Raw genomic sequence first — 17,260 nt, 5'->3', positions numbered from 1 at the left:
CTCACATCTTGAGTGACGACTGGTCGTTGTCGGTGGCGTTGGCGATGGTGGGTTGTCGATTTTGAGATGTCCTCGTTGAAATTCCGAAGTCCTACAGTGGGCTAAGCGAGCCTCCGCTTTTCAACGCTAAGTCTATCACGTGCAGTAATGACCCCAACATGCATAGTTGAAAGCGGGGAGTGAGGCTATTGAAAAGGATGCAATATACTTCTACAATTCTATTATCTCTAAGGAAAAGTTGTTTGATTACTCTCCCTTCCACTACTAACGTGCTACCTCCCTTATTCTCGTCCATTCAAAATATCTACCTACAGGCACAGCTCATCGGTTTACCCATTAGCCTCAGGCAGGTCACTCGCTCACTAACTCACTCACTTACTCACTCAACCACTCACTGCTATGTCCCCTCTAGTCTATTTTCCCCGGGATAATTTCATGCATGCTAATTACATCGATGCTAAAACTTTTATAAGCAACGCCTCGTCATCACGACGTTTATGCTTCATCATTCATCAAACGCTCTCTCCCCAAGGTCTACTTTCCCAATACTCTGTAACTCTCGTTCGTCGTCAAACTCATCATTAGAAAGACCCAATCCACCCTGTCCTCCCTCGGCATCCCTTCTCTCCCGTGCAGTATTCCCAAGCCTCAAAGCAACACGCTTAAAATAGTCCTGCATGGACCTTTTTTGGCCCGCAGGCAATTCTTGCGCGGCAACATACCTGTCGAATACCCTACTCTCTTCATCGACAACATCGAACAATGCCATGAATGCAGCCTCAGCGGCAAGCTTGATCGGGATGATGGGGTCCCGGACGCTAGCAAACACAGGCTGGGCTAACAATGGAAGATGAGGGCGAACATGATCCATGTGATGGCGGCATATAGTGCGCACTACTACCAGAGACAGACGACGCGTATCTGCAGGGGTGCCGGGTTGGATGAGGGTTGCAAGTGTTTCGAATAGTGGCTTTGTCGTCTCATAATCAGTGCTGCGAGTATCGGTGAGCAGGTATTTGCCTGCAGCCAGAACAAAATTGTCGGAAATAAAGGTCTTGAATCATCTTAGAAACTAGTCAATCTCATACGGATCAGAGAACTTACATTCTTACTTGCCATGCCTTGGCTGATAACCTTCGGTAGATCATCAGCAAAGGCGCTTCGTGTCAGCGAGGAAGGTGATTCGCAGAGTACAGCATTCAAGGCCAGTACTGAAGATTGACTGAAGTGCGTAGTCATAACTCGATTTTTGATAAGGCCTGAAGCATTCTCCGATGGCACATTCTTGATTAGCGCACCAAGCAATTTTGCATTCGTGATAGCCATCGAAATGTCATTATCCTCAGGGTCAGTATCGATCAATGCAAGAACAGCATTCCTAGATGGCTCGCCCATGTTACCGCCTGCCTTGCTGATGACTTCGTATAGTGCCTTCAACATTGCATTACGAACACCAGCGTCTGAAGTCCTCGAACCTGTGACCAATTCTGCAATCAATGGATCAATACGAGGTGTCAAGGTAATCAATGTACCCAGTGCTTTTGCTGCTCGAGTCCTCAGAACCTCACTCGATGTATCGGCCAGTGATTTGGCGAATGTCCGCTGAAGTTGGGGAAGGAAGGGCTTCAAGAATGTTGGGATTTTCTCCAATAAATTGTTCAAAGTCAATAAAATGGCAGCTTTGACTTCGGTCGATCTCTCGGATACAACTCTGATAAGTGGACCGGTGATCTGAGTAACAAACGGCTTCAAAGAATCTCCACTTGTGCGGTCGACGATATCGGAAATGGCAAGAGCAGCTTGCGTTCTCTGCTCCGACGTACCATTCATTAAGCCCTGTAGGAATATCGGTAATATGGCGTTTATACCTTTAGGTAGTCCGAAACCTGGTAGATTTGAACCTGCCACACCAACATGCTGCAAGATCTGGCGAGTTGAGAATACAAGAGACTCCATTTCTTCTTTCTTCAAGTGCTTCGTGAATTCGCTTAGGGCCGTCCAGGCAGCTTTCACAACCTCTGGGTCTCTATCGTCGAAAGACATTAGCAGAGCCCGGATAATATCTTGGTTGTATCTAGAGTAATCAACGGTTGCAGCGGCAAAGAACTTTGCCAGATGGTAATCGGTTGCAGCTCGTCTGTGATGATCGTCGTGCTTCACAAGAGCAAGGAGCACACTCATCGCTGTGTTCAATCCATCAAACTCATCAATAGAGAGGATGACAGTGTCAAATGACGCATCCAGATCGGCTTTAAGCTCCTCGTTTTTACAAGAAATGATATTGTCCATGAGGGAGTTCAAAATGCTGGGCAGTCTTCGTGTCATTGCAGAACCAGCTACGGTGGAGAGAGATGCAAGAGCCTTGGCGTTGAACGACGTAATAGGAGAAGCGGTCAGTGTAGGGATAAGGTTCGGCAGGATTATGTTAGACCTCGTTGTCTCCGTAAGTAATGTCAACAAAGCAGAAAGGGCGTTATCGGCCTCTTCCTCGGTTCTAAGCAAGTTCAACAAGTAGGGCAGCACTTGATCAACAGCTCTTTTGCCAAGAATCTGTTGCAGAGAGTCGAAAGCTTCAGCTGCGGCTTCTCTAACTTCTTCATCGGAGTCGATAAGGGCAGTTCGAACCACAGATATCAAGGTCTTTTCATGGTCTTCTAATGCATCAGGAGATGCCGAGGAAATCAATTCTCGGAGGGCAATGCAAATACCCTGTTTGGCATCTGTGTCCGTGGATGTCTGCAGACCTTCCTCGAGAGTTGGCAACAATGTTGCTAGTACACCATCACCAGCCTTTCGGATAAGTTCACCAAGAGCGTTGCCGGCAATAACTTTTTGTTCCATGTTAGAACTGCCAAGGCGTCGAATAATGAGCTGCGTGAGAGTGGGAATAAGTTCTTTCAGAGTTCTAGGGACAGCAAGAGCCTTCCACACATTGACGGCAGCAGTTCGCACGAGACCCGAGGTATCGCAGCGGCAGATGTATAATGAAGAAAGCACCTTGTTTCGTTTCTCCTCTCCAAGGACCTCCAACAAGGATGCACCTGCTTCTTGTGCTCCATCTTCGACTTCATCCTGTTCAGTGGTTGCACTGATACCAGTGAGATTGAACAAAAGATCACCAACCAGTTCCACAGAGCTGAGACGAATTCTGTAGCTATCGTCGGCAAGGCCGCGTTCGAGTTCGGGAAGCAGTAAGTCAATGGCCTTCGTTGCAAAGTTTTTGACTAGAAGGCGACCAGCACGCAGTGAAGTATCTCGAATAGACTCGATATCGTCTGCGAGACCTGACAAGATAGGCGGGATGATTTTGCTGAGATAATTGGCAAAACTGTTACCAAAACAGACAGGTAAGAAGATGAATAATGACATGAAACCTTCGCGAACAGATGCCTTGTTGGAAGCCACATTTTGCAGAATTGTAGGTAGTGTCTCTTCAAGACGAGTGGTACCAAGACCAGCAAGGACTTCACTGAGGGCCTGAGCGGATCCAAGGCGGTCTCCAGCACCAGTATCCGACTTCAAAGTCTGCATCAGGCCTGGAATGAGGTCCGGAAGAGCGTCTTCTCCCAGCTTCTCGATCAAAGAACCCAAGGCCTTGGAAGCGGTGGCGCGAGTTGTTGGGACAGGATCGACGATCGCGACCTTGAGACCTGCGACCAAAATAGGAAGATGTGCAACCAGGTCTTTCCTTTCTGTTAAATGGGCAAGACTGCCAATGACTTGGGCAGCCTTCCGCTTCGTTGCTGAGCGATCTCCGAGTCCACGTTCGAGAATACGAGCCACAAGGGCAAGTGAAGGAGCATCTAAGTAATGGACGAAAGACACTTTGATAAGGGCGTCCAAAGCATCGTCTGTGTATTTGGTGGGGTCACTAAGTGCCTTGAGAAGTACGTCCACAAGACTCTTGATTTCGGGATTATTGATGACTTCGCCAAAGCGCTTCAAGCTTCGATTGGCGGCGAGACGGACTTCTTTGTGGCTATCATTCAGTACTCCTGTCAAAGGTGGGATGATCTCAGGCAAACTCTGTGCAAGCTGCTGCGGGTCGAGGTAAGCCATAGCACCAAGCAAGTCACATGCACCCTTTTTGCTTCTCCACTGTTGATCATCTAGCCCGTCGAGAAGAGTTGGCAAGATTCGCTTTACTCCGTATGAGCTCAGGCTCGCAAAGCATGCCTTAGCAGCAGCTAAGCAACCTTCGCGAACATCAGCGCTTGCATCACCAAAGCTTGAAAGAAGCTGTGGGACAATTTGAATCACATAGGGCTCGAAAACACGACCCAGCATCGTCGATAGAAGTTCGTATGCAAGCAAAGCACCTTCTCGATGGTTGACATCCTTCTTATTCTCAATGGCACCTTTAAGTGTTACCATGATCCGGTATTCCCTCAACGCAGAAATACCCTTGCCATTGACCAGTCCAGCAACTCCATATGCCGCACCACGACGGGCAGCGTACTTCTTCGAATTGAGGAGTCTATCGAGAACCTGGTGTATATAATCTGGCATTTTCTCGCTTGATGCGCGGACAAGAGGGGGGAGACATTCAGCAACAGCATACTGAACGGCTTCTGACGGCGTGCTTAGAGTCTCCAGTAATCTGTCAACCACCTTCGGGACACGTGCGTCGCCAGCCTTCAAGTGACGAGCTAAAGCTCCATACATGATGATGACTGCTTCATTTACTCGATCGGCGAACTCGGAACCTTTATCTGGAGCCTCGAGTGTGTGCTCAAAAGTCTTCATGAGATCTTCCACTTTATCCTTTCCGTGAAGTGCAATGATCGCTGTAGCAGCTTCAATCATCTCCTCTCTGACATTTGGATCCCTATCACCAAGGGGTCCCTGCTCAATGAGGAACCGCAAAAACTCGTCAAGGAGACCTTCTTCGAAAACTGGAGCAAGCTCTTTGAATGCAATGGCAATACCATTTCTGGCCTCCCACGGATCCGAGAGGTCCATCTTCTTTGGCATACCATATTCATCAAGTTGGGGTACACGAGGTTTAGCTAGCTCCTTGTACGAATATTGCAGACGTTGAAGAGCATCATTTAGCGTTGTGGGTTGGAGTTTGATCGCATCGGCTAAGGATCTAGCCGCTGCCCTTCGAAGTTGCTTGTCGGTGCTGTTGAGGTACGGTAGCATCCTGAACGGCGATGTGGTCGTGATCTCAAACCCACTTTCTTCCCATATTTCACGTCCAAGCTCAATGTTCTCATCCACGTCATCATGGCATGCAAGCCAAACCTCGTCGGAAAAGTCCAGGTCACTCATATCAATCTCTGCACTGATGGACTGCAGAACTGAAGTCCGAACGGCGATCGGTGGTACAATTGCGCCCTGAGCTAAGATTGCAATCTCGGCGTCTGTAATACTAGGTGCGATGCATCGGCAAAAATCTGCTAAACAGTCCTTGATGATTTTGTAATGTTGGTTATAGTTCTGCATTGATGATATTAAGGCGGAAAGAATTTCCGAACGAGGCACAAAGGTATCGGACGAAGCGTCGGTATGAAAGGAGATGAACTCCAAAGCCAGCACTATTTGAGCCTCGGCATCATCTGCATCTCCAAAGCCTCCATTCTCAAGTACCAAGAATACAAGTGGGAGGATATATGTCAGGGATACAGTGTCGAATGGACGTTGTTCTCCGGAAAAGCGAAGGCGATAGAGCACCCTAGTTATGAGGGCACCTAAAGGTTCTTGCAACAGATGAGTTGGAAGATGTGGGACATCTAAGGCTCTCAAAGTTGCAATGCCAATAAATGGTCGGAGAACACCAATGCGACTCGCAAGGGTTTCGGAGCAAGAAATGTAGGCATCTGGGGCGGCATTTCCAGTGATCAGACCGGCGCCAGCACTGATGACATCGACCAAGGCTTTTACCGCAGGCCCTATCCAAAGGCGAGCATCTGTTGGTGGGCCAGTTGCGAGGCTCTTGATTATTCCAATACCACGTAAAAGCTTAGCTTCAAGATGTCGAATGCTCCATCGAATACCCGACTCCTTTTTCAATTGGGAATTGACCTTTGAAGCTTCTTCTGGGCTCAGCTTTTTCTGTTGGCCCTTCTTCTGAGCGAGCTGGGCCCTTAGTTCCTCTTCCCACTTAAGGGTATCATAGTCTTTGGTGTTCTTGTTCGAAACATAGTTTTGAGATTTAGTCGCTAAGACATCAACGAAAGCAGTTCCTTCTTCGGTTCGAAATATAGCAGCCTCAGTTGGGCCAATATTTGCTAATTGAGTAAAGTCAAGATCCTGTTTGATCAGTAGCACAATGCGAGACGTCATTACATCCGGAGCTACAAAAGCAAGCTCAGCTGCAGCATTGAAAGCTGCGGTCTTAACAGATTCCGAATGTTGTATTGAGGACTAAAAGAAGTTAGGGTATGAAGGGAATTCCAGTATCAAATGTCACGTACTGTTTCTGTGAAGCTTGTAAAATCCAGGATCTGCTGTATTAATTGGTCCCCAAATTCTCTTGCAAGAACACCAGGATCCACCTCAACCCTCAAGCACAAATCTATCCAATTGATCCGTGGAAGCAATTCCGGTCGAGACAGAATCAATAGAGATACCATCTGCTTCTGGCGAATGGATTCGCTAATAGAACCACCGAGTCGCTCAACGTCCACAGGCGGTAAACAGATTGATTTCACGACCAAGTGGAGATTTTGATTGTCTGTCTTAGATGTAGCTGCGGCGCTGTCCTTGTCTGCAGATTCGACTGACTGTCGCCAACGCCAGAGGCCAGAAATAGTAATTTGTGAGATTCTCGACGCATCTTCAACGTACATCTCGGAGAGGGCAAGCGAAGCATCTCTTCGTAGACCAGGCTTGACGCTAGTGGAACAAATGCAGAATATCATAGCTTGAGACCAGCCAAGGGCGGTTGCAGAATCGGCTTCGGCGGTAGAAAGATCATGAGACAGTGATGAGAGGGCACGGATGAGCCATTTGAAGTCATCGTCGCTAGAAAGCTTTCCATATATGCGCTGATTTAACAAGTACGAGGGCTTAGGATCCATTGTCAGAGCTTGGCGTGCGACTTGCGCTTTTTTTAAGGCTATTTCGACTTTGCTGTTTGATGTGGCTGCAAGCTTCGAATGTGAGATAGCTGTGAAGATGTATGCGGCGGTTACAAGACCAGATTGAGCAGCAGATATTGGGTTGCTGTTGGTTTCTTGCCAGATATCCATGAGAGCTGGTATGACAGCTTCTGCAAGTGAGGAGAATCTCGAATTCAAGATACCTCGGTCATGGACATCCCAAAAGAGTTCCCCGAGGCGCAATGCCCATAACTTCTTCACGGGCACTTTCTTATCAGAAAGACCTCTAACAAATATATCAATCACTGGTTTGGGCACCTCGCTCCCATTGGAGACTCCCCATTTCACGTAGTGAAGAAGTGTTGTTGTTTCCGCACCAAGGGCCACATCGTTTGTTTCCTTGCCAGCAGCCGCAGCGATTGCTGGGGTCACGGTTACTACCGTCAAATTTGACACTGGAAGTATTGCAAGCATTTCTGCATGACTGGCTCTCTGGTCTGCGGATGGCAGCTTTCCTGTTTTCAGAGGCATAATGATCTCTTCCGCAACCTTGGCAATAATGTCCGGCTCGTGACATTTCTGCATAATGGCCTTGAAAGTTGAAAGGGCTCCATGGCGTATTGAGGCATTCGTGGACTTGATATTTGAAAGAAGCGGTTTCAATAAATTGCCTTGAAGGATGGTTGATAGATCTATAGTATCTGGGAGCGCTTCGAAAAATGGCTCAATCAGGCCATTTAGTACAATCTCAGGAGCTCTAAGTAGGGCCTTCTCGAGAGACGGAATGATCTCTTTCTCGATATCATGTTTAGTAGTAAATGCTTCGAAGAAATCGCTTAGTCCATTGGCAACATGAGCAGGTACCGCAGATCGTGATCCAATGACCTCTCTATTATAGAAGGCATAAATTTCGGATGTTTTGCGCGAGAGGATATCTTTTGGTTCTGGTAGTCTGGCGCATACTCCCGCAACAACGCCTAGCATAACAGAATTCCTCGCCGAAGGTTGAGAACCTTTTGCAGTAAGTGTCTTTACAACATCTTCGATTGCTTTTTGCCTAGCATCTTCCTTTGAGAAAACCTTCCGTAGGCCGCGCCGAGTCACCACGAGAGCTGAATGCTTCACATTCGACCGTGAAGATTCACTGAGGCATAATTCAAGAGCTTCGGCATTGCTCACAACTGTTTCTAAACCCCATCTCTCCCAGTGGCTTGTCCCTGATATTTCCTGGAGTAATATACTGCACCATTCGACCAGCACAAATGCGTTGCTCGGCGCCAGGCCAGGTTTCCTTGTCTCGACGTGAATGAACTTCACAAAGTTTGCCAGGGCTTCAGGGGGGGCGTCTGAGCTGAATATATTTCGAATGCATCGCTGAACAGCTGCTCGCGAGTGTCGATCGTGGTAGGCGGGGTACGTGTAGGTAAATAGATCTAGAATTCTGGGGAAAAGCTCTTGGCCAATGTCTACTTATTATTAGCATACGTATAAGCTACGATGGTGAAAGCCAAGAATGGTCTACCATTGTGGGAAAGTCTCTCTTCAAGATTGTGGAGACTTCCAAGGCGCCTGGTAGTTGAAGACGAGGAGAGTGCCGCCTTCGTAGCCGTGATGTCGAGATCCACCACAGTGATACCATTAACCTCCACCTCAGTCATCTTGTCGAGGATGGGAATCTTGTCATGACCCGGAGGATCTTCTTGCGTGGTTGTTGAGGTGGTGTGTTGATCAAGAAATAACTTTATATATCTCGGTTCTCCAGGTCGGTGGATTTTTTAGATTCCCCGCCGCCTAGTGAATTTGGTCGTCGACAACGCAACAAACTCGCGAATCCACGCAGTCCAACCTTTGAATCCAGATATTTTGCAATGGCTGGCGGGAAGAAGAAGAAGAAGCCTGCGGCGAATCCGGCCAGAGCTGTTGCAACCACATCTATTATATCGAAGTCGAAAGCAGAAGTTCCCGAGGTAGAAACAACCCCTCCAACGACGCTCCAGGACGTCGAAGTGCAGCAAAAGGATGCCATAGACACCAACGGAATTGGAAATTCAGGGCGGCCACAGAAGGATCTGACTCCTGAAGAATTCGAGAGGCAACTCGAAGACTCCGAGCTTCAAGTCCTAGTAGAAAAGTACGCCCAGAAGTCCAAAAGAGATGCCCTTCGTCAAAAAACGAGGTTGGAGACTGATCGCCGTGTATTGAGGGGTCAAGCAGAGAACCTCAATACGAGAAAATGGCTTCCGCCAGAACTCATGGAAGAGATCTTGGATTTGGTCAAGTCCGAGGGGCGGTTTACGGGCCAGACAGTGGATGGCTCTAGCAGTATGAAACCTCCATCAGAAGAAGAGCTCACCATAAAACTCTGGACTCTTCAACAAGCACTTATTGGTGCTGGCTTTTTGGACGATAAAGTTAGCCAGGCCCTGAGGATTATACTTGATATCTCGGACAAAATAGGGGTGGGGAATAAAGATGCAATTTGGGGCATGGAGGAAGCTCTGGAGTGGCTTTCACGCGAGTGCTCGAGGAAAGAGCTCCCAGATTATGAGCATTGGCAAAGAAAGCGAATTATTCCCAAATCACAGATAGGTCGGTCTTGCCAGATACGTGTACCTTAGCTTGAATACTAATCTTCTACAGTAGAAAACCCATCTTATAGTCCGTTGCCATCTGGTGCAACGACCCCACGTTTTGAATCTGACAATAGGCATATTGGTCATGACCCAAATGGCAGTGTCTCTCAATATGAGAAAAAGAGTTCGCCTGTCAAAATGGTGCCTGCCATCGATTACGACAGCGATTTGGACCCAGATGATCTGTTGCCAGCATATCTAGAATGCAAAACAGAATTATTTCATTTACAACCACCCACCCCGAAACCGCCAACCTCACGCCCAGGTGGTCGGAACCATACCCCCTACTCCCGTCCTTCGGCGTCTCCTACGGACCCAGAGACCGCAAAACTTCTAAGGAAGATCAAAAAAATCGAAGATGATATTCTGTTTGATCAGTACGTAGCCGATCAGCAATGGGAAATAAAAAGAATCCAGCTAGAGAGAGATGCCGCTGCGCATCGGAGTGCCCTTCAGTCGAGTCGGGATGCAGGTTCTCAAGGATCGGAAAGTCTTGTTGACTCAGACGATGATGTGAGCAAAAAGGCGGCTAAAATAGGGGCGGCGTTGCTCGAAGACACAGGTAGTGATGATGAGGCAGCTCTCGCGGACTTATTCGCAAGCCTACCAGTCAACGAAGTCGACCCCCTCACGGGCAAGAGTAGCACTGTTATCAATGGAACCAATGGGGTGAAAGTTACCGTACGGGACTTTGGAAAATGGACAGGGGTAAATCCAACAAGAGTTTTGGAAGAAGCCTGTAGAGCTAGGTGGGTCTTAATCCGTCCCTCATGTCTCACCCCGTGCTAATCTAGCCTCTTTTAGGGACTCGTCTGCTAAGTTGAACTTTACTTTGCTCTCTGATTCAAGTTTCTCCAATCGTCATTCGCTCCGCATCCTGTGGTCGAAGGCGCAGGAGACTGAGTTAACCTCACCTCCAGAAATTGAGTATTTTGCGTCGCCGAAATCGCAGACATTTACTATGATATCTGTATCCGCGCCAGATGGTAGGCAATCAGAGGCATACGTTGCAACAACAGCTCTGTTTCTCATATTTAGCTCATCTGCAAAAGAAGATAAAGTTTTCCTTCGTCTGCCTGCTACGTGGAGAGACCTGTGGACGGAATTCGCGGAAGCGAAGAAAGAGAAGCTGGATGAAGCAGATCGAGCTAGTATTCGCACTTTTCGCGATATGGTTCGCGAAAAGAGAGACCAGGAACTCGAAGATGGTGTTCTAATCAAAGGCGCCTTTAAAAACCGCGGCTCTACTCGGACACTGGAGAATAGTGACGAAATGAAGGGAGATAAGGCCCCAAAATCAGCTCTAGCACCTGAGGCCTACCAGAGAATCTGGCTAGAGAAGTCTAGCACACAAAGTTATCAAGTAATGCTCGTTAGTTGTCTGATACCTTCCCTGTTTCCTATCTAACGGCTCACAGCAATCGCGCATGCAATTGCCAATGTGGGGATTCAAAAATGAAGTTCTCAGCGCGATTGACAAAGCCCAGGTGGTCATAGTTTGTGGAGAGACAGGATGGTAAGATCAACCACTGCATTTGTCTAGATATGCGCTGATGCCCTTCTAGTGGTAAGAGTACCCAAGTTCCTGCTTTTATATTAGAGTATGAGCTTTCAAAGGGCAAACCATGCAAAATATACTGCACAGAACCGCGACGTATATCGGCAATTTCGCTCGCTCGGCGTGTGAGTGAAGAGCTTGGAGAGCGTAAGAATGATCTCGGGACGTCTCGCTCACTTGTTGGCTACGCAATTCGTCTCGAATCAAATACGTCAAAAGAAACCAGGCTTGTATATGCAACTACTGGCATTGTCATGAGGATGCTAGAGGGGTCCAACGATTTGAGAGACATCACGCATATCGTTCTAGATGAGGTACATGAGCGTACTATTGACAGCGATTTCTTATTGATCGTCCTACGAAAGCTCATGGTCAAAAGACCCGATCTAAAGGTGGTATTGATGTCCGCGACAGTTGATGCCGACCGCTTTTCGAAATACCTTGATGGAGCTCCTGTTTTGAGGGTTCCTGGTCGCACCTTCCCCGTCCAAGTGCAGTATCTAGAAGATGCGGTTGAGCTTATCGGATATTCTCTTGACAATGGTCAACAGGAGAAGCTCACAGACCTTGATGATGACATAGAGGTTGGAGAGGCAGCTACCAGCGACCCGGCCAAGTCTGGGAATACAAAGGCCCTGCGTGGATATAGCGGCAAGACGAGGAGCACTATTGCACAGATCGATGAATACAGAATCGATTTCGAGCTCATTACGCAACTTTTGACTAGGCTTGCAACTGACACGCACTTTGAGATGTACAGCAAAGCAATATTGGTTTTTTTGCCAGGCATTGGAGAAATCCGGCAACTCAATGACATGCTTGTTGGGCATCCTCAGTTCTCTTCGAACTGGTATGTGTATCCATTGCATTCTACCATTGCGAGTGAAGACCAGGAAGCAGCCTTCCTGGTGCCGCCTCCAGGGACGAGGAAAATCGTTCTTGCCACAAACATTGCTGAAACCGGCATCACCATCCCCGATGTGACCTGTGTTATTGATACTGGAAAGCATCGAGAAATGAGGTATGTCAAGTTTAATTTATGTGGGAGATTTTGCTAAAGCTTCACAGATTTGATGAGCGAAGGCAGCTTTCCAGGCTTTTGGAAACATTCATAAGCAAAGCAAATGCCAAACAGAGAAGAGGTAGAGCTGGTAGAGTCCAGGAGGGCTTATGTTTCCACCTCTTTACTAAGTATCGTCACGACGAACTTGTAAGTAATTGAGTTATGCACATATAATTTCCCTCAGTAGACTAATATTTCCTCCACAGATGGCCGATCAGCAAACCCCCGAGCTTCTTAGATTATCTTTGCAGGATCTTGCTATTCGTGTTAAGATCTGCAAACTTGGCGGCATCGAAGAGACCCTCAGTGAAGCTCTCGACCCACCATTACCGAAGAATATCCGCCGTGCGGTTGATGCTCTCATCGATGTCAGGGCTTTAACTCCAGGGGAAGATCTGACCCCGTTGGGTATTCAGTTGGCAAGACTTCCCCTTGATGTTTTCTTGGGTAAACTCATTCTGTTGGGTAGCATTTTCAAGTGCTTAGACGCTGTCATTACCGTTGCAGCTATTCTTTCCTCAAAATCGCCTTTCGTTGCTCCATTTGGTGCACGAGGCCAAGCAGATACAATTCGGCAGTCATATCGGAGAGGTCAGTTGTCTATATCTTTTTATTCTCCGCTTCTCTATTGCCTACGAAGCAAATTTGGCCCTCAAACATTTTTTCGTGGTTTGCCATTTGCTGACAATATTTAGGTGACTCGGATCTTCTTACTGTTTATAACGCTTATTTAGCATGGAAGCGAGTCTGCCTCAGCAATGGCTCAGAATATCAATTCTGCAGAAAGAACTTTCTCAGCCAGCAAACACTATCAAATATCGAAGACTTGAAAGGACAACTTATTGTGTGTTTAGTTGACTCGGGCTTTCTGCCCCTCACGGAAGCTGAGCGAAGCAACCTGAACCGGTATGCCGACCTGTGTAGACTTCGGTATATAAATCACTAACTGTTCAGAATGCGCTATTCGACAAGACGCCGGCAATTCTTCGATATACCTCAACGAGCGAATGTCAATAGTGATAACGATCTCGTCACAACCTCGGTGATTGGTTGGAGTTTCTACCCAAAACTCCTCATCAGAGATGGAAAGGGATTCCGGAATTGCGCCAATAATCAGTCCATCAGTCTACACCCATCATCTGTAAACAAGGGGCATCATGAACTAAAATGGCTTTCGTACTACCATATTATGCAGGCGAAACAGTAAGTTAGAGCCACATGTTTAGCTAGACGACGACTTACATTGTGTAGATTCTATAATGCCCACGAAACTACAGCAATCGAAGAATTTGCCATTGCGCTCCTCTGTGGCGACGTCCGCTGTGATGTAAGGCCCTTCTTTCTTCCCAGCTTTTCAAAGTTAACACTGGATAGATGTACGCTGGTGTGTTTATCCTTGACGGCAACCGTGCGCGATTTGCAGTGTCAGACTGGAAAACAATGCTTGTAATCAAGACTCTTCGATCCCGTCTTCGCGATATTATGACTCGTTCCTTCAAGAATCCTGGGAAGGCTCTCACGGCCCAGCAGCAAAAATGGATGGAAGTTTGGCAGAAAATATTTTCACAGGAAGAAGTTCAAGCATAAATAAATAGATAAATAGATACACTATAAGATGTCTATCTAGGTAATAGTAGGTTCTGTCACAGAGCGAATATAGGTAGTGCGCTGTAACTAGAGGCTAGTTATTCGCTGCGCTTAATAGTAAGCGACCGGGATTATAGCACGGAGCTGTAAATCACGTGTAGCGGTCCGTTTTTGCTTTAGAGTATTATTTTTTTAGAGTAAATAGAATTAGTATCCTATTATCTATAATAGATTCACTAATTTCCTAGCATAGATCGCTTAGTATTATAGCAGATATAAAAAAACTTTTCCGATTTCACGAATTCACTTATAACTTTTACTACAACTGTCTAAATCAAATAATCGCGCTAGCATATTAACCGCCTTAATCTTAGCTTTCTTTTAAGCCTACCCTTATAGTTCTTACTAGGAAAATAAGTAAATGCAGGTTATCTAAAGGGTTTTCTACCCTCTAACTGCCTTCTCCTCTCTCCTCTTATAACAATCGCCTAGCTCACGTAGCGCTAGAGTAAGTCTTGTGACTTATTTATTATTTATTTATTCCATTAACGTCCTGTGTAAGTGTAAGAGGCGAGCTCTAGAGGTAAAGCACAGGCTATGCCCGTGCTTAGCTTACTAAGCCTTAACCGGGGAGCACTTACTTTTCTTTAGATTTAGATGAAGATTCTTCTCTCTTTTTTATTAAACTTATTAAATATTATATTAAGCCTCTATATATATATAACTTACTTATAATATTAAGTTTAATTAATTATAGATTTATAGCTACCTATTAGCTTTATACTAGACCTTAAGTTAATACTATTAAGAAATAAAAGCCTTTAGTATAATATATTAAACACTTAACTACTAGCTACCTTCTAAGAAATATATATGCGCTAATAATAGCTAGAAACCGAATTATTAGAAACGCATGCTACTATAAATAACTAGGAGATAAGAGAAGCTTAGTAGGGCCTATTAGGAGACGCGCTAGTCTAGAGCGAACTTATAAGAGCTTTAATTAAGTCGCTCTTAGTAATAACTTATATAAGAACTAACTATAAACTATTAGGCCTTAGGGATTAGAAGCTGCTAATATAGAATAGCTAGATAAAAGCCTTTTAAGATTACTTTCTAAGGCTTAGAAGCTTATATTATATTTATTCTAAAGCAAAACTAATACTTTTAGCCGAGTATTACTAGAATACTATCTATAACACTCTTCTAGTATAAGAGAGAGCTTAAATGTATTACTTTTAAGAAAAGGGAGACTTTATAAAAAGTAAGGACTTTAAAGCTTTTTTATATAGCTTAATAAGATCTTCTTAAATAGCAATAAATAAGTAAAAGCTCTAGAGCGTCTTATAAATATAAAGCACTCTTTAGGTTAACTATAGTATAAATACTAGCTTAAGTTTAATAAACTTCTACTAAGTGCTAATAGAGAGAGCTAAGAAAATAATATAAAGATTAGTATAATAGGTTGCACCTGATGTTATAGCTTAGCATATAGTGCCTTTATATATATCTTTATATATATAATATAAATATAATAAGTCTATAATTTCGCTTTCTCTAGCTCTCTTTAAAGGCTAGAAAACCTTTATATCTATTTATATAAGAGAAGCTTCTCTTCTCTTTTTAGTTAATTCTTCTTATATTAAATTTAGGCTTTTACTCTATATACTTAGCATTTGCCCTATAATATTAGAATTAACTTATCCTCTTTTTAAAATCCTTTACTAGATAAGAACTCTAAGTAGATACCTTAAGCTATATATAGTAGACTTAGCTATTTATATAAAGAAGATTATACTTCTAGACTATATATAATAGATCTAGTAGATATAATTCTAGACTATATATAGTAGGCCTAATAATTATAAATTCCTAACTATATATAGCAGGCTAGAAGACTATAATTCCTAACTATATATAATAGGCTAGATAATATATAATTCCTAACTATATATAGTAAGCTAGATAATATATAATTTCTAACTATATATAATAAACTAGATAATATAATTCCTAACTATATATAATAAGCTAAAAGAATATATAAGAGAGTTAGATCTCTAATAATAAAGTATTATACTTAATATTATTATATAAAAAAGCTAAGCTCCTAGTAATTATAGGATTATTATATAAAGATAAAAAAGAGTTAATTAAGACTATCTTAATTAGCTTGATTTACTATAAAATAGAAGAATACGCCTAGCTATCTTAATAGCTACAAGAAGTATTTAAAGCTTAAGTATAATAAATAGCTATATAGTCTTAGCAGATTATAGATATAGCTACCTAATAAGTAGTAATAATAGCTATACTAGCTAACTAAATCTCCTCTATTAAAGAGTAGTCTACTTAATAACTTAAATACCTCTTAGCCTCTACTTATATACCTATACCTAGCTTAGTAGTATAAGAGGATAAGGTATAAAGACTAAAGAAATATCTCTTAAAACTAGATAAGTTTAATAGTAAAGATAAAGTAATATACTCTTAATTTAAAAGACTATTAAGAGTAAAGCTATAGATTAATAGTAATATAATTAGAAAGGAAATTAAATAAGTATAGTATATATTTAATTAACTTTTAAATAAAGCTATAAGCTATATCTACTTATAGATATTATATACTTAAATAAAAAATATATTTATAGTTAATAAGATTTTTAAATAGATAAGGTCTACTTTTAGTAACTCTAAATACTAATAAAAGGCTCTAATAGACCTAAATACTACTAAGTAGAGATCTTATCTATTTAGCAAGTTCTTAAATAACTTTAATAAGCTGCTACTTAAAGTAAAAGGCTAGAGCTAGGATAATATTATTAAGAAAGGTTATCTTAAGACTATAATCTTAATTAAGTTAATAACTATAATAGTAGAAAGTAAGAAAGAAGAATTATATAATAACTACTATGCTTAGCTATATATAATAAATAATACTTTAGCTAAAGTAGCTAAGATTACCTCCTAATATTTAAACTAGAAAAAGAAGAAAAAGGAAAGGTTACTTATATAATATATAACCTAGGCTTTACTAGCTATAGGCCCTAATAAAATAGAGTAGATCTCTATTATAAGTACTAATATAGTATATATAAAAGAGCCTTATTAGGCTAAACTAGCTAAAATTAAAAGATAAAAGAAGGAAAGACTCTACCTTTACTATAGAGATAATAGATATATAGTCTAAGAATATTATATAAAGCTTATATAAAAGAAGAAAGTTTAAGTAATATCTAGAAAAGTTATAGAACTACCTACTAATTTAGAAGAGTTAAGAAAAGAATAGCTTCTAGTAAAAAGCGCTACTAGAAGTAGATAAAGAAAGATATAAAAGCTAAGAAAGTATAAATAGATTTTAAGAAGTTAATAA

The 17,260-nt window shown here is 43.3% G+C and overlaps 2 protein-coding genes across 2 annotated transcripts; one reads left to right on the top strand and one right to left on the bottom strand.

Moving 5' to 3' along the window:
• Nucleotides 1–505: 505 nt before the first annotated feature.
• Nucleotides 506–8,704, bottom strand: GCN1 (eIF-2-alpha kinase activator; the record flags this gene model as incomplete). Its single annotated transcript, XM_031145951.1, has 4 exons — nt 506–1,054; nt 1,105–6,369; nt 6,420–8,512; nt 8,569–8,704. The coding sequence occupies 4 exons, from the start codon at nt 8,702–8,704 to the stop codon at nt 506–508; spliced, it is 8,043 nt and encodes a 2,680-aa protein (XP_031008377.1).
• A 210-nt stretch (nt 8,705–8,914) lies between these two features.
• On the top strand, nt 8,915–13,887 carry DHX29 (ATP-dependent RNA helicase; the record flags this gene model as incomplete). The annotated part of the gene is made up of 11 exons (XM_031145950.1): nt 8,915–9,635; nt 9,687–10,428; nt 10,484–11,051; nt 11,098–11,195; nt 11,245–12,258; nt 12,306–12,447; nt 12,507–12,891; nt 12,996–13,206; nt 13,255–13,503; nt 13,552–13,627; nt 13,675–13,887. The coding sequence occupies 11 exons, from the start codon at nt 8,915–8,917 to the stop codon at nt 13,885–13,887; spliced, it is 4,419 nt and encodes a 1,472-aa protein (XP_031008378.1).
• Nucleotides 13,888–17,260: the final 3,373 nt, after the last annotated feature.

This window comes from Lachnellula hyalina, assembly GCF_007821495.1.
Source record: "Lachnellula hyalina strain CBS 185.66 chromosome Unknown contig00016, whole genome shotgun sequence".
Lineage (NCBI taxonomy): Eukaryota > Fungi > Ascomycota > Leotiomycetes > Helotiales > Lachnaceae > Lachnellula > Lachnellula hyalina.
Note: the sequence above shows the minus strand (reverse complement) of the source record. Positions and strands in the feature narration are given on the sequence as shown.